Consider the following 22494-nt stretch of genomic DNA (forward strand, 5'->3'; position numbering starts at 1 on the left):
AGCACCAGAAAATTACTAAAAGCGGAACACTTTCTTTGGTTCCGCCCGCACGGACGCTTTACAGCGTAACACGCGAGAGGAACGCATGTTGCAACGACTTCCGACGCCGTATATCAACACTGACTGTATGGCCAGAGTTTTATGTTTTACAGGTGAACAGTAGAAATAACCATGGAGGTGCTGGGAGGAGAGTTTTGTTCCATGACTCCGCAGGAGTTGGCGGCTCCTGTCAACACTGTGGCGGTGAGTTTACAGGAAGTAAAGAGTCAAAGTTTTACAGCACGAGTACAGAGAAGCTAACGTGGTGGCTGCAGCACAGAGAAACATAACAAAGCTGTAGATACAGTGTTTGTTTGTGGGCGGAGGGGGTTATTTGCACTTCACCCACAGATAATATGTCAGTTTGTTGTGGTTTGAGTTTGTTTATTCATGTGTTTACAATTTGCGCAGCAGCTGTCAGGTTTCTGCTTGTCGGCATTTTGACAACTACGTCTTAAATCAGCTACAGCTGCAGAGTAAAATGTGTCAAGCAAGTTACTTTCACTGCCTGGCAACAACACACTTGACGTGGTACCTTTTTTTTTGTTTGTTTGTTTGTTTTTTGACAGGAAAAATGGAAACTATTACCAGCCTTCCTGAAGGTAACAGAACTCACCTGACTCTACCTGCTGTGTATCCCAGACATTTTGCTAAATATTATGACATCACCTGGTTACATAAAGGGAGTCATCTTATTATGAGGAATTATTTTTGTGTTGATCAAGTAATTGTTTCAGCACTATACATCAGGAACTGCATTTTATTTAATGGCTCCATGTGTTTTCCAGGTGAAAGGTCTGGTGAAGCAGCACATCGACTCATTCAACTATTTCATCAATGTGGAGGTAAAACACGACCCCAGCATGTTTCAGTGTGTGTTACTGCTGCCTCAGTTTCATCTTGATTTCAGTTTGAGTGTCTTCTTTTACAGATAAAGAAAATAATGAAAGCTAATGAAAAAATCACAAGCGATGCTGATCCAATGTGGTACCTCAAGTAAGTCACATAACTTGTCTCTGCCCGCTTTAACTCACAGTAATCTAACACAGTCAGACCAAACGTTGTTTTCCTTCCAGATACCTCAATATCTATGTTGGCATGCCTGATGTTGAAGAAAGCTTCAACGTAACTAGACCAGTATCGCCTCATGAGGTGAGCTCTGTTTGTTGTGTTGATGCATAATTTACACGCATTTGATGATCACTTTGATAATACTGGAAAGTGTCCACTGTCAAAGCATTAAAATAACTGCACAGGTCCAAATGTCACAACATTTCACTCTGCTGGTGAGATACAGCTCATCATTCCTGTTTGATTCCACAGTGTCGTCTCAGAGACATGACCTACTCAGCGCCCATCACAGTGGACATAGAGTACACTCGCGGCAGTCAGAGAATCATCCGCAATGCCCTGCCGATTGGACGGTATCATTGTTTTTTTCTTTGTTTGTTCTACGGAGTAATATCTTAACCTCCAACTTTCACAGTCAAAACCTCACAGACAAAAATCCTGTTCACTCACAATGAAGTTGTTTTCTTCATGACTGCAATAGTCATGTACTGAATATTACCACAGTCTTGCTCATATCTATTTGTTGTTAATGTAAATCTTTGCTTTTCTCAGGATGCCGATCATGCTGCGAAGCTCAAACTGTGTTCTTACAGGAAAGACACCCATGGAGTTTTCAAAACTCAATGAATGTCCTCTGGATCCAGGTACACGATCATAATACAACTTGATGGAAACCAAAACATGAGACAGAACAACAGCAGTAGCCCAAGTTATTTGCTGGTGTTTAGTTTCAGTAGTGATTAAATCACACCACACTGTGCTTCTTCACAGGGGGCTATTTCATCGTGAAAGGTCAGGAGAAAGTCATTCTGATCCAAGAGCAGCTGTCCAAGAATCGAATCATTGTGGAGCAGGACAGGAAGGGTGCAGTGGGAGCCTCAGTTACCAGGTACTGTAACTACATCTCCCCTAACGCTTTTATTAAAGCTAGTGCAGATTATGTACAGCCATGCCGTGGATTTGAATCCAGCTGCTAGTGAAACACACAACACTTCAGCCTCAAACGCAGGCTCAGGCCATGTCAAACAAGCTCTTAAACTGTGGTCAGGAAGTCCTACCTTTTGCTTCATTTGCATTTTTAATAATTTGTATTTTAAATTTTGATTTATGTTTAAAATTAAAGAGTTTTCTTCTTCTTTAGGGTTAGGGTTAGGGTGTTTACTGCATTCCTTCCTTTTTCATTCTTTACATCCATGTTTACTTGCTTACAGTCTTCTTCTTTGCGTGTTTGTTGGCGAATTGCTGCATTTCTTGACATGGTACTGCCACCTGTGGATTAGTGGAGTAGTGTGAAACCATTCCTAACTGAGTGAAATGCCCCAGACGTATCTAAGTGGCAGCCATAAGAAGAGATGATGTTTAATTCTCAAAATGCTGAGGAAAGGAGCTTCAGTGTTTCCTATCTTATCACCCTTAGCATAGGATACACTGGACCTTCCTTTATGAAAGGAAAGGAGATAATGCTGTCCCACAATTCCTTGCGGCAGCAACATTTAAAGTGACACACGATTGCATCGGTAGACCCACGTAAATGTAGAAACAACAGAGCATCTATTTTATGTTTGTTATACAATGCATAAGAATGCTATATATAGGAATCCTTGCATGATCGACTGAGCAACACATTGATTAATATAGATTTCTTCTCTTTCAAATCCAGTTAGGAGGCATTTTGAAGAACTAGCATATTGATTTTCTAGTTAATAATATCATAATCATAACAACATTTTTTACTGAATCCTTTCCCATTGCCACTACTTAACAAATGTATAAAAAAGGTCAAAAACACCGATGCCAGGAAACTCTATGTACTTATATGTCTCAATACAATTTAGTCTGCCCCATTTCTTTTTTTATTTAATTATTATTTTAATGGCTCAACTTTCTCAACTTTTCATATTTCATTTTATTTTATTTCAGCATTTCAGTCCTGTCTCTTTTCTTTTTGTGGTTAGGAAAGGAGCATCATGCATGTGTTATAAAGTTGTTGTTTTTTTAAAATCCTCACTCTTGACACCTGAAACTGTCTCATTGGCAAGAAAAACACATTGTTCTCCTAAAACTGTGTTCCTTTTGCTTTAATTGGTTCCTGATTTTCCCATTGTTTTGTGAAAATGTTCTTCATCAAACCTTCTGTTTCTTCATCTGCTCAGTTTTCTTTTTAATCTTGTCCTTTTAATTCCAGCTCCACTCACGAGAAGAAAAGCAGAACTAATATGATCGTTAAACAAGGCAGATTCTACCTCAGACACAACACGCTGTCGGAGGACGCTCCCATCGCCATCATATTCAAGGTAAAAGAGATTTTGCTGATGATGGGCACAGACAATATCTGATGCGTCCAGAAGAGGGTGCTAAAAGACAGCTAGATGCTGCTGGATGAAGCTGTTATTTTTCATCGTTGCACCACAGACTGAAGGGAAAACTCCTGTTTGTTCCAAAAGTAACTTTATCTGATTGAATACCTTTTTATTTTTAACTCTGTTTTAGTGCATCTCCCTGAACTGTCTTTAATAGATGATTTCACACAAAATGAACAATTCATCTATTTAGTGAGAGGTTTTGCTACAGGTTGGTGTGTAGATAGAAGTCAGTTTTCAGTAGTTCTTCATCAAATTGATTTTCATGTGTCGCCCTTTGCTCTCAGTGAAAATGTCAGTTAGCCAGCTGGCATCATTAGCTTCTTTCCCTCTGAGGACAAATCTCTCCAAACATGTCAACTTGTGAGTGTTGAGTGCTCAGAGCTGAAATCATTATCCACAGGACACAGTTTGCATGCTCGCTCTGTTTGCTGTGCACTTGTATATCCTGAGTGACTTCTTCCCAGTCTCTCTCCCCCTGTGTTTGGCAGCGACTGCAGAAATAACCTCAGATCCAGTGTTTGACAGACGGGATTAGTTCCCACAGCCTCACATTTCCATAAGCAAATGTCAGACAACCTTATGACTCGCAGTACACCTCTCCCCCCCCCCCCCCCCCCCCCCCCCCCCCCGCACACCCTGCTTATATCTCCTGGCTCTCCTCTTGCTTCAGCTGCAAAGTGTCTCCTCTTTGTGCTTTTCACTTAACCAGCAAGTTCCTATGTGGTTACACAAATTAAATATCTAAATGGTTTTTCATTTTCAAACAGTCCACATATTCTCTCTCATGTCGCTTTCTATTCAGTTCACATTCCAGAGCTCACACACTGTTTCCATGTCATCCACACAGGGTATGGGCGTAGAGAGTGACCAGGAGATAGTGCAGATGATCGGTACAGAGGAGCACGTCATGGCCAGCTTCGCCCCGAGCCTGGAGGAGTGCCAGAAAGCCCAGATCTTCACACAGACTCAGGTACCTCAGTGGTCCACATCTGCCATAGCAGAGTGATGTGCTTGAAATCAGCTTCATGAAATTAAAGGGAGGTTCCATAAATTTTGCACATAAAAGTCGGTTTACAAGTCGCAGGGCGCCCTACTCAGCCTCAGGAGGGAGCTTTAATTCTCTTTTTTAATTGGATTTACAAAGACAATTTTACAAGTAATGCAGTCATTGCCCATGCTTTTTTTTTTTTTTTTTTTTAAATCATCAAAGCATGAAAATAAAACTGGTAATCATAATAAATAACAATACAAAAACAACATGCTACATACAGTACAATATTTAGAGGAAAAGAAAAAGAAAGACACATTAAAACACGTGTGAAAGAATAAAAAAAAACTAACTTAATGGGTAGAACCAGGACATGAATGTGTTTAATGTGTTGATGATATTCATTATTTTTTAATCACATTAAACAAAAGAGGAGGGAGCTTTTAAAGTCTGTGAAAATAACCCTGATGGTGTCACATTTTTCTCAGCTTGAACTTGAGACTTTGAACAGATTCTCTGTGGTACAAAATGTAGGTGTGAAGTTTGAATGATGAAAGCATTTACCAGGCAAAGAGGGACTTATAAATAGATGCTTTGTTTCATAATGAGAAATGTAAGATCAAATAATTTTTTTTACTTGATCCATAGGTAAAGAAAAATGACAGTATATCTCGGCCTCTAATGCATTGATTCACTTAAAGCAACAGTTCAACATTTTGGGACATGTGCTTATTTGATTCCTTATTAAATGAGAAGATTGATAACACTCTCATGTCTGAGGAGTAAATATGAGATGACAACCTGCAGCTGTTTAGCTTAGCTTAGCACAAACACTGAAAACAGGGGGAAACAGCTAGCCAAGCTTTGTCTAACAGTAAGAAAATCCATCTACCAGCACTTGTACAGCTCATTAATTGGAGTTTCAGCTGGTGACCTGGCAACCTCCCATGACAACAAAAGTCACAATGTCACATGACCCCATGTAAAACCACAACTTGTCTCTTTATTCGTCAGTTTTTGTAAAGATTAAACAAGCAAGATTTGACATGTTAAGTGGTGACCTGTCTTTATATCACCTTCATATTTACAGACATGTCAGTGGTCTGGAGCACATAATCATATTTCCCTAAACCACTGAACCATTGATTGATTGATTGATCCTTTAAGGATTTTTTTTCAAAACAAGTATATCATGATGTGACAAGTCTGTGCAAAATCACATATCAAAATAATCAAAGCATTAACCATTATGCAGTACGCGAGACCAAACGTTTGTGTAAAACCAAAACTTAATTTGTTAATTTATTTAGTTTATAAATCATAGCTTGTTCAGAATAATTGATTTGGATAAGAGAAATTTGTAGAATGATAACATTAAAAGGTTTACAGTGTGATTCAACTGTAAGTCAATAAACAACAGGATTGAATTATGAGCCCTGATGTGTGCCCATTGACTTTGTTGGCCATTAACTGCTGCTGACAGGAGGTATTTTCTTTGTCTCTCTGTGATCAGATGACTAAGGTTTTGTCTTACCAGTCAGTTAAGTAACGCTTTTCATGCGTTATTCAGGAGGCCCACGTGTTTTCTTTGACATCTACAGATGAATGCAATCGGCCAATTTGTTTTTCATAAAGATTATGTTGTTAGAGGAACCACTGATGCATTGATGAGGCCATATTTGCTTCCTAGCAACCGGTCGCTGCAGCTTTCTGGTTCGTCTGTCTGCCAGCCTCCATGATGTCTTTTCATGGTATTCATTGGGTCATTGTATTGTGCACAATGAGGCCTAAATCTATATAATTAAAGGCAGATAAGGCTTAAGAAACATTGTTATCAGATTATGATAAGTAATCTGCCTAAACCAAATTTGAATGTCATCTTTTTATTTTTAGTAATGTATACTCATCAAAATTTGAAGACAGATAATATATATATATATATATATATATATATATATATGGCAGGGTGGGTGGTCTTGCAGAAAGTCTTCAGCCTCATTAACCTTTGACCTTCTCTATAGATGAGTAGAGGGCTCCAGAAGCACACTGACTCAGGTGTTTGGTGTGTGCCTCTGTGCACTATGCCCTTTGTGATTCACTTGACTTCCCACAACCCTGATACATGCGTCATCTGTGTTCCTACCTACAAAATCCCACACATGTTAATCATTTCACAATAAAATTTGCATCAAAGAAACTTAAATCAGTCCTTTTAATGCAGCAATTGATTATCATATTGCAATATCATCTGTTGACCAGGGCTGGTATCAAATCTCAATACCCTTTGAGCACCAGTCGAAATGTGTCCATAGCATTCAGTATCGAAAACCGTCAAGTGTCAAAAAAGTTGTGGAGCATCCTAGAGTCTAAAACTCTGACCAAGTAACTGTTATGTCCACAGTTCTGTGGCATGTCCTCCACCCTCTCTCGCTGCTCATTATCTGTCACTTCTATCGTCTGGTGTCAAAAAAGGCAGAATGCAAAAAAAAAAGTTTACTTATTCTTTAATCAGATATTTCCAGAACTAAATCAGGATACTTTCTAACTTTAGACTTCTTCATCACTGTTGCATTGAATTATTTTGTTAAATGAAATACTGAGTTTTCTGACTATTGGATTAAAATATGTGAAACACTGTGTAATGTTCATGACATGATAATTATTCTCAGTCCACTGATTTTTTTTTAATTTAATAAAAATTTTTTATTCTTCCTTGTGACATTTAAGTTACAGTTTGGGTTATTTGACAGTTGTGTGAGATACTCACACAGTCGGTGTATTACCTGCAGTAGATTGTGATCGGCACTTTCACTTTGGAGAAACAGACAAGAGCATCAGCATGGAAGCTGAGTGATGTGCTGCTGTGGACGGGGTCAGCCGGAAAAATTTGTTTGTCTGGTAACAGAAAAAACACACACTTACATTCAGCCTTTCATTACATTTTCTGGCGCAAACAACTGATCTGCAGCGTAATATAGTAGGTGCGCTAGTGCGTACTAATACAGCAGTTCAGCGGTTGAGAAAATATAGATCCAAAGGAACGGGCTGTTTGTCAAGATAAAGCAGTGAAAATACTCAAAATAAAGCGTACACTTCAGCTGGTTTCGGTTTTATACTCAGGAGGTTGGATTGGGTAGGTAAATGAGGTAGTTCAATACTTTAAACAAAGGAATCAAAAAAATTATCGTTTGGATATGGGGTTTTAAACTCATCGTATCGTTACCAGTAGTATAAATTACCATGATACTCTGTTCTTCTGTTGACTGCTCCCTGACCTCTGCTGCTTCTGCTGCTCTGTGTCTCAGGCTCTGCGCTACCTCGGGAATAAAGTGCGGAGACAGCGCATGTGGGGAGGTCCCAAGAAGACCAAGATGGAGGAGGCCAGAGAGCTGCTGGCATCTCTTATCCTCACACACGTGCCTGTAAGTAAACACACAGAGAAGAATCATGGATGATTGTACTCAGTATATTAGACAACGTATCATTATTTTTTGTTTTGTCTGCAGGTCAAAGAGTTTAACTTTAGGGCCAAGTGTATTTACTTGGCTGTGATGGTGAGGAGAGTGATCCTGGCCCAGGGGGACAACAAGGTGGATGACAGAGATTACTATGGCAACAAACGTCTTGAGTTGGCTGGACAGGTAAGCCTCTATGCACCTGTCCTTGTGGTCTCATTACAGCTTGTACAATACCTAATTTAATCCTCCATTCAGTCAGTCTTCTTATATTTCACATTATGAGACAAAAACACCAGACCAATTAATTAAAAAGTTATTTGTTAATTTGTCAACTGATCAACAGGAAACTGCAAATGAGCCAGAGTTTAGTTCTGACTTCAGAGGCACCCCGTTGACCTGTGTGTTTATTTCATTCATCTCTGTGTAACTGAAAGGTGTTTACTACCTTTCCTTACTCAGAGAGCCGCTCGAAAACAAAACATGTTTGATGCTTATTAATAATACGTGTATAGAAACGTGCCAATAATGCTCACATGCTTTAGTGTAAATGGATCACAGGAATTGACCAGAGGACAGCGGCTGCTCCAATCCTGATCTCTCACCTGCATCTTTGTTCCTGCCGTCTCCTTTTAATAAGACTCTCATTATTTTCCCTCAGCTTTGTTTTTCCCTGTTTTGTTTTCGTCCCACCTCCCCCTGTATTTCAGCCTGGCTTTGTCAGGAGAGAGATATGCGGTGGCACCAAAATCCCAAGGCTGAGGAAGCATGGGGATTTTTCAGCACCGTGACAATAGAATTGCTGCCTTGACTGGAGCGATTGAGCTAATCCGCAGGCCCGGCTCTGATAATGTAATTACTGCTGTCTTAAGGCCTTTAATTTCCCCCCCAACCTGCTCTGTATAAGGAGCAGGAGATGGGAGGAGGGGGAGCACAGAACCCTCTTTCAATAGGGGGCTTACACACTAACAACGCCAGCAATCTCCTCACTCTCCAATTATGGTTCCCTGACATTCAACTAATTGGCCTGGCTGCGCAACGGAAGCTTAATTTCTTTATTAATTTCAAGCAGCGTTGCCTGTTTGTTTTGATGTATGCTAATGCACAGGGTGGGTGGGGGTTGTGAGAGAGGTTGCCTCCTGTAGGCCTGGCGGAGGAGGACAGGGACCTGGGATGGAGGCCAGGTCAGGCTTATCACTGAGCCAGCACACCTGGTTATTAAATCTGACTGTAAATTTACCTCAGCGCTGATAAGAGACATACGCAGATGATGAGTGCCAGGAGATCTGAGAGTCAGACTGTGTGAAGAAACGGTGACGCCTCAAACTCTGAAATGATTGTTGTGCTCACTCTGTGTTTAGTTTGAAGACTTGACCAGTGAATAATATCAATAAAAAAAACGTTGTTAACAGTCTTGGTAACAAAGCAGTCTCTCTGTCTTTTCTAGCTCCTGTCTCTGCTGTTTGAAGATCTGTTTAAGAAGTTTAACTCTGAGCTGAAGAAAATCGCCGATCAGATCATCCCCAAGCAGAGAGCTGCTCAGTTTGATGTGGTGAAGCACATGAGGCAGGATCAGATCACCAACGGCATGGTCAATGCCATATCCACAGTGAGTGCGTTCAGATCTGAGACCATCAATATGATGAACTGATTAAATAGAAAGGATGCAAGTTTCCCCTGGAAGAACATGGATCAAGAATAAACCTCCATGCTGAATAGACTGAAAAACCTGACAGTTAGTTTCATTCTTGAAAACACTCAGTACTCACTGCTAAGATTCAGCTGTACACTACATCTTCAAAATATATTATTATTATTATTATATTTTTTTAATCAGATGTTTTAGAAATGTTTGATGGCTATACACAGTGCTGATCTAAGTGTAAGTGATCTATATTAAAACAGCATAAAGATTTTAAAACTAAAAATCTACTTTGCACTCATAAATAAAGAACAGATCTGATGTCAGAAGTTAAACAGGCATTATCTGAGCTCAGAACACTGTGTTGTAATTGAAATCATGTTTACCTCTCAAATCACCAGCACACTTCTTATTAACCTAATCAATATGATAATCCCACATGTGTTAATAGGCAGATTAATAAAGAGCAATTAATACAGATTTTTTTTTTCTGTCCACAGGGAAACTGGTCTCTGAAGAGATTCAAGATGGACCGTCAGGGTGTCACCCAGGTCCTGTCTCGTCTCTCCTTCATTTCCGCTCTTGGCATGATGACCAGGATCTCCTCCCAGTTTGAGAAGACCAGGAAGGTCAGCGGGCCACGTTCCCTGCAGCCGTCACAGTGGGGCATGCTGTGTCCATCTGACACCCCCGAGGGAGAGGTGAGTGAGTGGCAGCCACACCTGCCCTGATCCTGCCGACCCAGTGAAGTGGTTACACTAACAGTTTTTTTGCCGTAAGACATAATTGACAGTTGTGGGAGAAAAGAGGTCAAAACCTTTTGTTTTCACTCCAGAACAATGGTCTTAAGATCACACTTTAAGACACATCCGCCAATGACTGATTAAGAGCTTTGGCGAGCGGACACATGCTTTGGCAAACTGAGACAGTGTCAGAACCTCAGATCAAATTCAAATGTTATTTGATAGAACATTACAAGTAAAATCCACTTTTGCCTATCATTTAAAGTTATTTAATGAAGGTTAGATTGAATTAAGATTTAATTTGTTTTTGTTTGTTTTTTTACCCCCTGTGATGCTTAAAGACAATGAGCTAGCATCAAACAGGGAAATAGTTATTGTCAGGTTTGCATATACTGAGCAGACCTGAGCCACAGGTTACTAGTTGTAAAGAATCAGAGGACATCTGCTTGAAAATGTCATAAGGTCCACTAAATATTGTTGTAGTTTGATTTTGTGCGGTTTTCACAAATGCTTGTGGCGTAGTATTCTTGTGTCGTGTGCAGCGTCATTCAGAGTAAACACACATAAACCTACACTTTTAAACACCTGCACGTGGTTTCGATCATCTATTTGTTCTGGTTCCGTAGGCCTGCGGTCTGGTGAAGAACTTGGCTCTGATGACCCACATCACCACCGACATGGAGGACGGTCCAATCATCAAACTGGCCTTCAACCTGGGGGTGGAAGACGTCAACCTGCTGTGTGGAGAGGAGCTCTCCTACCCGAGCGTCTTCCTCGTCTTCCTCAATGGTGAAGCTCCACTGCACCAGTAGAGCCTAATAAATAAATAACCACAGAGAGAATTAGCACTGGATGCTTTTGCTTCAGATCACTTGAAAAGAAAGTCTAATCCTCCCTGTTTTAAATGCATTGCTTATGAACATGAAAGGGAAAATATTCTGTTTAGTTTACAGAAGGTAATTTTGCATTTTGCAGGACGGCTGATAAGTCATTAATTTCATGGCAGCAGTAGGTATTATTCTTGAGTCAGAACTTGGCCCCTTAATTACTGTATATGTTTGTCTCACCACTGATAACTGTCAAATTATATTAGCTGCCATACCATTTAATTAGTTGGTAGCAGCAGGTGTCAAAGCCCTTCAGAGTGTGTTCACTGCAAATGTGCCCTCACACAGAGGCAGAGCACAGTCTCTCCTCTGTTCTCCAGTCATTTGTCTGTCAGACTTGATATGAACAAACCCCTGCAAGCATTTTGCCATGGAGGTCCAGAGTACATTACAATATATGTATGCTGTTTCTTTTCAGAATTTAACCAAAACACTGTTAAATATCTACCTGCTGCAGCTTTTTGATCCACCATGGATATTTCTCTAAAGCAAAGCTGAAAAAATTAGTCAGAAAATTGATCAGCTGGAATTTTGATTGTCGATTTATCTTTTTTTTTTTCAAGCAAACATGTCCATTTGCTGCTATTCTATTTTATGTCAATGTGAACACCACATCTTTGCATTTTAGACTGTTGGTCGAAACAAAACTAGAAATTTGTGATGGGCATTTTTCACTGTTCTCTGACAGTTTATGGACATGAAGATAAATTGAGAAAATAATGGACAGATTAATTGGTGATGTAAGTAATCACTACTTGGAACCGTGCTTTAGACACAAACTGGGAGAGAAGAGCAGGAAACAAATGCATAAATTATTACATAGAACAAAGAAATGACAAAGAAATTACTTCCAGTGATTCTGCTCAGCTAAATATGTAAATCTTCTCGTCTAACTGGTGGTAAGAAAGCAAACAAATGATGATTCCTTCAATCAAAGACAGTTTATCCTGGTACAGCACTTGCAGGTTACAAAATATATCTTGATGTAAGACTGACAACATTATACAGTCAGAGGTGATAGCTGGTAACATCATTTGAGTGTTTCCACAGTTTTGTAAATATGGGAATTGACCCTGTCTTTATGCCTGTCCGTCTGTCTGTCCACCCACCTGTCTGTATCACGTCCACAGGTAATATACTCGGTGTAATTAGAGACCATCATAAGCTGGTCAACACCTTCAGACTGATGCGCAGGGCAGGTTTTATCAACGAGTTCGTGTCCATTTCCACAAACTTGACCGACCGCTGCGTCTACATCTCGTCTGATGGAGGACGCCTCTGCAGGTGAGGAAGACATGACACCAACAAACTTATACTCAAAGCATTAAAAAGCATAAAAATAAATGTTATTGATGTTATTACTCTGTACTTGATAATTAGAAAAACTCTCAAAGACTTGGTTGCATTAACTGAGTCTTTGTAAAATGCATTATTTCAGTTTTCCTACAGAGGAAGTTTAAATTTGGTGCTTTTTCATTTTTTGGATCAGAATAACAAGAGTACACTAAATTTAAAGACATTTTCTATGTTCTCCCCCGTCAGGCCGTACATCATAGTGAAGAAGGGGCAGCCGATGGTGAAAAACAAACACATTGAAGATCTGTCGCAGGGCTACAGGTGAGGCTGGGAGTCAGTCAGGTGAACTACTTGTTTGGAGATTTGTTTGCCGATAATCGTGTACATCAAAAGAGCAGATGGTCTGAATTGGTTAATGTAACTTTTTGTTTTTTATCATTTCTGTAACTCCAGAACCTTTGAGGATTTCCTGCATGAGGGCTTGGTGGAGTACCTGGACGTCAACGAGGAGAACGACTGTCAGATCGCCCTTTATGAACACATGATTAATAAGTGAGTGGCGCTCGATTCCGCTGACATTAAAATAACTGGAAAATTATCCTTCTTTATGTCAAATCAACACACTGCTCCCTCTTTAATTTATTTTCATTTCTGCAGAGACACAACACACTTGGAGATTGAGCCCTTCACGCTGCTCGGGGTGTGTGCCGGCCTCATTCCATACCCCCACCACAACCAGTCACCCAGGAACACATACCAGTGCGCTATGGGCAAGCAGGCCATGGGTAAGACTCAGCTTAGCAGGTAGCTTCAGTCAGCAAGCAGGTCATTAAAGTGTGAAGATCTCAAATCCCTCCTTAAACATCCTCCACACAGCTGCAGTGTTTCTGTGCGCGCACACACACACACACAAACGCTTACAGTAATTCGATCTCACATGAACACTATTCTTAAGCCTCCTAAATCTGCTGGTTCAGAGTTTACAGTTTTATTTGCACAAGTGAAAATCATTCAAAAGGACATTAGAATAACAAACAACATAGATACAAGTAGCCTGCTGGTTCGTCTCCCCCAAAACTCTGCTCCTGCTCTACTTCTTGTCAGAATACATTTGTATGTGTGATTGAGTGTTTTTCTTGTGTGTGTGTCAGTGTGTGTGTGTATGTGCATGGACATCAAACATGGGGGGCTTGTGTAGGTTCGCTATTGTGCTGTGTGTGCGGAGGCCCTTTCCCTGCCAGTCACCCAGAGTGTCATTAGCAATTCATTGTGTCTGCTCTGGCTGTGCTCAGGGGGTCAGTGTGCTCAGCTGCGAAAGACCACAGAGTGCGCACCCGCAGCTCCTTGGTAACCAAAACTTCCCCAAACGGCCCTGCTAACATTCGTAAGAGCCTCTGTCACCCCCAACCCACTGCTTTACCTCCGTCCGTCCGTCCCTTCCTCCCCTCCCCCCATCTTTACAAAAACACAGACTGGAACTATATTTGGCACAATATCCTCTGCCTTGTCTGTTTTGTGTGGACAGCCCTATACATGTGCAAATCTGGTTGTGTGGCCCAGGCCTATTATCAGAGACTCTGTGCTTGTAGCCTGATTGTGAAGTAATAGCATCTGACAAATGTCAAGGCTTCCAGGGAGGCCAGGCTTTATGCCATAACTGGCCCCGATCCTCCACTGTGCTGCTCTGAGTTAATGCTAACCAGGCCCAGCCCTGACCCACCCTACAGGAAGATTAAACACTTCTAATAATTGATCTATAGACAGTTGGACATTTAAAATGTGCATTGAAACACTGAAAATTTCAATATAATGACACTTATGAGTGACGGGAATCATTTTGCATATGTCATATTGATCTCCTCTCCAGGTACTATCGGCTACAACCAGAGGAACCGTATCGACACTCTGATGTACCTGCTGGCGTATCCTCAGAGGCCCATGGTCAAAACAAAAACCATCGAGCTGATTGACTTTGAGAAGCTGCCTGCTGGTCAGAACGCAACCGTGGCCGTGATGAGCTACAGCGGCTACGACATTGAGGACGCTCTGGTCCTCAACAAAGCCTCACTTGACAGAGGTGAGACCTGACTTTAGAATTTTGATTAAAATTTCATTGCAAGAAGGGCAGCTGTTATGAGATATTTGTCATCACTGACCAGTTCAGGTAGTAGACATTTAGATAGGTTAATGTGTATGTTATCTTTCCAGGATTTGGCCGCTGCCTCGTCTATAAAAATGCCAAGTGTACGCTGCGGCGTTACACCAACCAGACCTTTGATAAGGTGATGGGGCCCATGCTGGATGCTGCCACGCGAAAGCCCATCTGGAGGCACAGCATCCTGGATGCTGACGGTATCTGCTCCCCCGGTGAGTTCCAGCAGGACTGGTGGAGGCCCAGCATGCTTTGCTGCTCCTCACCAGACTCAACTGCTACAGTAAATGTGTTTGGCTCTATCATAAATTATACACAGGATCATTTAGTCTGTAGTGTTTCACTGCTTGTCAGCTTGTCCAGATCTCTTGCTTTATATGATGTAACAGCTGGTGAAATGTGTTAAGAGTGGGACATAATAACAAAGTAGGCTGAAGTCTGTCTTTAAAATCTCCCAGTCTAGTACTGACTGGACGTTTCAGCACAGTATCCAGGTTTTCTTTTTTCTTTTTTTTTTTTTTAATTGCGGCTTCATTTTGTGTTGACATGTTGACATACACATACCACGATTCAATAAAGGACACTATCACGGTACAATGAGTTAATTAGCACACTTCATGTGCTTGCTTACATTTGACTGTTTCATCAGCAGGCACTGACAGCTTCAGACAGCGTGGCATTCAAAATGACTTCAAAACAAAAATGTACGTGACAGTTAGGTTGAATAAATAAGTCTTTTTATACAAGTTTCGGCGACACAGTATCCAGAAGAAGTCAAGTTATTCACAGTGTAAAGCAGCTACTTCTGTAGGTGGAGAGATACACTGGTCATTATTGTATTATAAATAAAAGGGGACATTTAAGTTGAATTGTTGGAGTCAAATTCAAAGGAGGTGAACAGAGAGGTTGTTGTTGGTGTGTTATCAGTCACCTGTTGTTGTTCAGTGTTTGATCCAGATTTCAGAGTGAGACTGGATTTATTTAAGTTCTGGGAAGTAATAAAGATTTTGTGACCCAACCTTAACAGCTCCCCTGAAAGAGCTCATGATGGCCTTCAGTTTATGTGAGCAGGCCATGCTAGAGTCGTAGTGTAATGTGCGATCTATCTTGTGTGTGCCACAGGTGAGAGAGTGGAGAACAAGCAGGTGTTGGTGAACAAGTCCATGCCAACTGTCACCCAGACACCACTGGAGGGCAGTACCCAGCCAGGCCAGCCCCAGTACAGAGATGTGCCCATCAGGTGAGTGCACATCAGCTCCTAGCACCACCACATCCACCCCAACCTACATGTGCACTTTGACCTCAGCGTGTGTCACCTCACAGTTGGCCCACCTGTCCAGCTGCTGTACGTAGACTTGGAAAATCAACAACGCAACACAAAACAATGATTTATCTTGCAAATCTTACGGGGGAAAAAACAAAACTAAAAAACATTGGCAATTCTGTTTTTGTTTGCAGCTATAAAGGCTCAACAGACTCGTACATCGAGAAGGTGATGATCTCATCCAACGCTGAAGATGCTTTCCTCATCAAAATCCTCTTGAGGCAGACCAGGAGACCAGAGATAGGAGACAAATTCAGCAGTCGTCACGGACAGAAAGGTGCCAACCTCAGCACTGTCACCCCGTCCTCTCTCTGAAATGAGGGCAGCATGTTGAGCTTAAACCTGAATGTGCACAATACAGAAAATTGCATTAATATTCACCACTTCAAGGACCTGTTGTGAGAGATTGTAAATGACTGGACAAAAAAAAAATCTTTGGTCGTCTCTGTGTCGGAGCATTTGTTGAGTCAAGTCCCAGTGGCTGTTGCTCTGTCACTGCCCCCCTGTCCTCATCTTTCAAGAGCTCTTTTCAATTAATTGGCTCTTTGTCCTGTGCCAGACTATGCAAATTTATTACACCCCAGCAGTATTCTGCTGCTACTGGGGAAAAAGTGTTTACAACCTCCATTGTTTTGCAGCACCTCCCCTATAGAGGGCTTGTATGATGTTTTAATCAAAAAGCTAACTGGCGCCATGCATAATTTACTCTCTTCATTAACGCGGTGGCCACTGGGCGGTCAGCTTAGGATGAGACAAAGTCTTCTGTCTCAGTGACGGAGAGAGAGGGGTCGCCACGGGGTTAGCTGGAGGAGATCTGGATGGAAAGGCCCAGATGTGCAACTGATGTTTGGCTAGTTTTTAATTAGAGTACTATGTAGTCACGTTCAGGTGTTCACAGCTACTTTTAGAAAGTAGGAACGCTTGTAAAAACTACATTTTTGCTCCCGGCGGGGTTTTTGTATTTCGAAATAACCACCTTTTCTTGCTTGACAAACATTTTGAATAGAGTCCTGAACTGAATCCTAAATCAAGGTTGTATTATTTAATTAGAAGTGAATTTGGCCGCAGCGATAGATCTCCCAGCTACTCATGACTAGTCTCATAAGTCCTGGTCAGCAGAGCAGAATAAGTTAATTATTTACCGGTCACACACACACACACACACACACACACACACACACACACACACACACACACACAGCTGTGGAGGTGGGGGAGGAGGTGGAGTGGTTGTCAGTAGTAGGGGCCCATTGTGCGAGCCTCCAGCGTGGAGCTGTATGAGCTGTGATGGAGGGCTCTGGACCCTTGCTGTTGTCTTGCCTTTCTCTGCTGATTTCATGCCTCTTTTATCATTCACTTTCACACAAAACAAACAACACTAAGGATGTCTGATATGGGAACTTGTGTCTCTCTCTCACTCTCTCTCTCTCTTCACCTTCTCCACCATTTTCCACTTTCCTTCCTCCTCCTCTCATTCCTCTTTCATCCTACTTTTTACCCTGATATTCAAACTTTTTTGTGAACTGCCTTTTCTTTCTTTTTTGTTTTCCCCTTTTGCTTTCTCTTCTGGCCCTGTCGTACTCGCCTTTTCTCCTTTCTTTTCACCTTCTTCCTGCTGTTGGATACCTTTCAAGAAAGTCGTTGCACTTGTTCCCGGTCAACATCCTGTTACAACATCCTGCAAGGCATCAGCAGTCTGCTGTGTGCTGTGTCGCTGACTGGTCGGCTAATAGTGAATTTTTCCCACGTGCTCGGATTCAATTTCTCCTCTCCAGTTGATCCCCCAACTTCCTCTGAGTTGAACTGAAAGTCATGGATGTGTAATCCCGGTCTCCCTGTCAAACTAAGCACCTTTCTCCACTTCCTGCTCTCCTTCTCTTCTCTCCTCTTTCTCTTTTTTTCATTTGCAAATGGGCCTACAATCTGTTTACCCTGGCCAGGGAAGAGTGCTTCGGCCCCTCAGCAAACATTTGCACTCACACTTAAACTCCTGGCTACCAGGGCGCCTGTCCCCCACGTCATGTGAATCAAAAGAGGAGGACCCTGTCTGTCCACATGAGTATGGAAATGTCATGAGGTCCACACCAAGCTTCCAGCAGCAATACACACAACAAAACAGTTTTACTACAAGTTTGCTATTTCTTAGTCAGAACTGTGCGGTCAGTTAGGTCAGTGAATTTATTTGCTTTTAACTACTTGCTGAAAACGGAAGATATAGCTGCGCCTAACTTTTCCTCTTTTCTTTATTTTTATTTAATCTGTTGATTCTGATTTTTCGATTAATTTGTCTGTGAAGTGTAAAGAAAAAGGCCAATCACGTCACATCTAATCCTCACATGCTCGATAAATTACTAAAAAATAGTGTGTGCATTTACCTCAATATGTTTTGTGTTTGTTTGCATGTGTCTGTATGTTTCAGGTGTTTGTGGCCTCATCGTCCCACAGGAGGACATGCCGTTCTGTGACTCGGGCATCTGTCCAGATATTATCATGAACCCTCACGGATATCCCTCCAGAATGACGGTAGGGTTGCAACTAGCAATCACTGTCATTTCTGATTAATCTGCAAAGTATCAATCAGTTGTTTTTTCTATAATGCCTATCAGGATTTCTCAGAGCCCACAGTGATGCCTTGTTTTTTTCAACCAACAATTTTCAAAAACCAAATCTATTCATTATTGGGTCATATAAGAAGAGGAAAATCAGCAGCTACTAAGGTTTGGCATTTGTGCTTAAAAAGTGATGATTAATCATCAAAATAATTCCTGATTAATTCTCAGTCAATTCTGTAATCACCAAATCATTTCAGCTCTGATATTCTGTGTGACGTTTAACAGGGAGCTGATATCAACTTTAGTTTCAGTGTAAAGGTGGTAATTTGACACCTAGAACCTGTACACGGCTGTTATTTGTGATCTTTGGCTGCGAGCTCAGTCTGAATCACCCCAGTCTCCGTGTTGACCGTCGCTCTTCATAAGTTTGTGTCGGCTCTTCTGAGACAAAACCCTCATTATTCCTGCTCCTCTCCTCTCTGGGTTATCATTGGCTTCCAGAGCACACGTCCATTGACGCCGCTAAGCAGCAATCTTACTGTTCACAAACAGATATTTGTTGCTGCAGAGACGGCTGCCAGCGAAGCCGCCTCCTGTAGCAGTGTGTGGAAGTTTTATCAAACATGCACAGTACATCTGAACTGTAGGATGGCACTGAATGTGAATGACATGAAACTTGGCTCTGTGTCTGCCTGCTTTTTGTCCCTTACACTGTAAAAACTTGAATGATCTTTACTGCTGAAGTTGTCAGTGCCAGTGTGTTTGCAAGCAGTGGTTGTCATGGAAAAGACTCAGAAATGTTTGGCTCGGGAGGATGTTTCTGTGGCCTGAGAGTGAAATGGGAGTAGGTGTTTCCTTTTATGTGATGGGGTCAGGGGTCCTCTGGGTGCGACCTCAGTGGAATTGTTGAAATCAGTCATCCTTAGACCGCTGGTCCCACCCCGAGGCGTACATGTGTAACCTAACCTCATCCACAATATCAACATTTGGTGCCAGGGGACAATGTAAATCACAAAAGACATATATTATGTTTATGAACGGAGCCATTGTTTTTTGTCTTGACTTCTAAGACTGTGTCTGATTCTGTCAGGTGGGAAAGTTGATTGAACTTCTGGCTGGGAAGGCGGGAGTCCTAGATGGACGGTTTCACTATGGTACGGCCTTCGGAGGCAGCAAGGTGAAGGATGTGTGTGAGGACCTCATCCGTTATGGATACAACTACCAGGGCAAAGACTATGTCACCTCAGGAATCACTGGGTAATAAAAAGATTAACATACATGTCACATAACTGCTCAACATTTTCCAAAGTATGCCTTTTTTTTTTATTAATGCTGTGTTTCTGTGGCTATTTTAAATATGTATTTGTTTTAGTACATTATGAAGAGCAGCTTGTGTACATACGAAACATATCAAACACTTCTCAGAGTGATGTCATGATTTCATGGTCATGGTGTAGCAATCAGAGTCTGTTTTGATCATTCTTCCTCGTTGGTGGAGTTTGAGCTGACTGGAGAGCAACATCTTTTTTAGTTATTCAAGATATTAAAAATTTCCTTCTCTATGTTTATCCAGGTTTGCCTAAGACAGGAACATGTCTCTCCAGGCTGCACACAGGCACATTCACATGGCTGTTTTCTTTTGAAACAGTGAGACTACAATTCACGGCTGTTTTTTCTGTTTGATTTTCCAACAACATAGCTCTAAAAGAATCTTGATAGTCAGCTGTTAAATATAGGATGTCTGAGCTTCCCTGAGACACCCGAATGCACCATCGTCATCGTGATGTTTTCAGCATCCAGTGTTTTTAAAGAAGCCCCTGCTCTCACATTACCATCAGACAATAACACAACTGTGCTGAAAATAGCTGAGCACAACTTACATGAGCACAAAATGATTCAAACCGTCGGCGAAACAGTCAAAAATCAATCATCACACAATCACATAAAAACAGAAGCAGAAGATGTTACCAACAAATGTTTAGTATTTTGTGTTTGATAAGTGACACTTTTTATGTTACTAGATTGTGTCCTAATACAGATATTCGTCATTGTATTGTTGAGTAGATATTTATGGATGAATTAGCTTGATTGATTGACTGCTGTATTTTCCTCAGTGAACCACTGGAGGCTTACATCTACTTTGGACCGGTGTATTATCAGAAACTGAAGCACATGGTCCTTGATAAAATGCACGCCAGAGCACGAGGCCCCAGAGCTGTTCTCACCAGGTAATGTAAGCTATATATGTATGTGTATATATATACACACACATATATATATATATATATATATATATATATATATATATATATATTTATTTATTTATTTAATTAATTGAATGATAAAATTTGAGCCATAGAAATAAACTAAATCGTCAAGAAAAAAATACAATTTCAGATATGGACCAGGTGGATTATATTCATCTGTCTCACCCCTCTGTGCGCCCTGAATATTTTTGTCCCGCCAACAGGCAGCCGACAGAGGGACGATCCAGAGACGGAGGTCTGCGTCTGGGCGAGATGGAGCGCGACTGTCTGATCGGCTACGGAGCGAGCATGTTACTGCTGGAACGCCTCATGATTTCCAGTGACGCCTTTGAGGTGGATGTGTGCGGACAGTGCGGCCTGTTGGGATACTCTGGGTGGTAAGTTGAACACCTCAGTTGACGGCTACAGAGCTGAAGTGCATCGTCAGAGTGCACGACAACTGCATCATCATATAACGGAGACCAGTAACTGTGGTGGTGTCTGGATGATAGAACCATCTGTTGAACATACAGCTTGACCTTTTCAGTAAGTTATTGCGAGTGCTGTTGACATCGTATGACACCCGTAAAAGTGAACATCAGAGCTTTTGTCATTTAGTCATAGCAACTCACATGATCCAGTGTGCATTGATGTGTTCTTCATCACCCGACTAACAGGCCTCTCACTGGTTACTGAGTCTGCACTTTTGCCCTTAAGCTGTTGTCTTTGTTCATCACAAGTTGAAACTGGGAATTTAATATTTAAGTATTTAGGGAGATCTAATTTTTTGGATTCAGATTTATCAGTGGAAATGTTTCCTAGGTGCTGTCTCCTTAAAAAATATATATATATTTATATATATATATATCCAAATTATTTCATTGTTTTCAAGTAACATGCTTCTGTCTCATCTCCTCAAAGTGGCAGGCAACATAATGATTGCTGTTGCTAATGTTTAAATAGTTTACATCCTACAATGCAGACCAGAAACCGGTAATAGAGCAGATGGACGTACAGTCAGTAATCTTCTGGTTTCTTTTCTTTCCAGGTGTCACTACTGTAAGTCGTCCTGCCACGTTTCCTCTCTGCGTATCCCATACGCCTGCAAGCTGCTGTTCCAGGAGCTGCAGTCCATGAACATCATCCCCCGACTGAAACTGTCACGTTACAACGAGTGACCGGGACAGGGACAGAAACACAGTATATGTGAGTGAAAGGTTTAGAGTCTAAGATGTGACTTACAAAGTCTGAGACAGGTTGATTTGTAAAAGCTGTTTGAGCTTTGAATGAGTAGCAAGAAACGGACTGAGGATTTTTGTTGGTGTTCACAAACCAAAACAGTGTGAAGTTTAAAACATGTTTTTCCTGTTTTTCATTTATGTTGATACTTTCTCACCATGATGCTCTTCATATGTGTACATAATAAACACAAAAAGATTATTTCAAATCACCTGCTGTGTCGTGTACAATTTGATTACTTTTAACTCAGCTTTTCCTGTTTAATGACAAATATTAAAATAGGTTCAACGTTTGTTTTGTAATCATCAGGTAATCATCACACTCAATGTTTCTCATTTTATTTTGGTCAAAGGTACATGGTTGTTTGCACGTCCAGGTGACATCCCTGGTTCGATTCCAGCCAAAGAAATTAGTTGCATGTGAATCCACCCCCCACCTCCCCCAAAAAAACGTTATTTTGTTATGAATTCAACCCCAGAAAACCGTGCAAACATGGA

General features: G+C 41.3%; 1 protein-coding gene across 1 annotated transcript; it reads left to right on the plus strand.

Moving 5' to 3' along the window:
- The first annotated feature begins 77 nt into the window (after positions 1-77).
- On the plus strand, positions 78-22208 carry polr3b (polymerase (RNA) III (DNA directed) polypeptide B). Its single transcript, XM_023406715.2, has 28 exons — positions 78-243; positions 609-641; positions 828-884; positions 971-1035; positions 1116-1191; positions 1363-1463; positions 1663-1754; positions 1882-1999; positions 3296-3404; positions 4321-4443; positions 7767-7883; positions 7968-8102; positions 9364-9525; positions 10059-10259; positions 10928-11090; positions 12319-12472; positions 12731-12805; positions 12938-13036; positions 13142-13269; positions 14352-14561; positions 14693-14851; positions 15759-15876; positions 16095-16237; positions 18380-18483; positions 19603-19769; positions 20627-20740; positions 20983-21156; positions 21807-22208. Exons 1-28 carry the CDS (start codon positions 172-174, stop codon positions 21934-21936), a joined length of 3399 nt encoding a protein of 1132 aa, XP_023262483.1. The 5' UTR covers positions 78-171; the 3' UTR covers positions 21937-22208.
- Positions 22209-22494: the final 286 nt, after the last annotated feature.

The sequence above is a fragment of the Seriola lalandi genome, unplaced genomic scaffold (assembly GCF_002814215.2).
Source record: "Seriola lalandi dorsalis isolate HSWRI2012SDOR001 ecotype SW California unplaced genomic scaffold, Sedor1 jcf7180002054314, whole genome shotgun sequence".
Taxonomy (NCBI): Eukaryota; Metazoa; Chordata; class Actinopteri; order Carangiformes; family Carangidae; genus Seriola; species Seriola lalandi.

What these genes read in the sequence shown, in the direction of transcription:
- polr3b (XM_023406715.2), top strand. Translation starts at nt 172, where the DNA reads ATGGAGGTGCTGGGAGGAGAGTTTTGTTCCATGACTCCGCAGGAGTTG. An exon ending in ACTATTTCATCAATGTGGAG is followed by an intron (nt 885 to 970) that starts GTAAAACACGAC and finishes CTTCTTTTACAG; the next exon opens with ATAAAGAAAATAATGAAAGC. An exon ending in TGACGGTATCTGCTCCCCCG is followed by an intron (nt 14,852 to 15,758) that starts GTGAGTTCCAGC and finishes TGTGTGCCACAG; the next exon opens with GTGAGAGAGTGGAGAACAAG.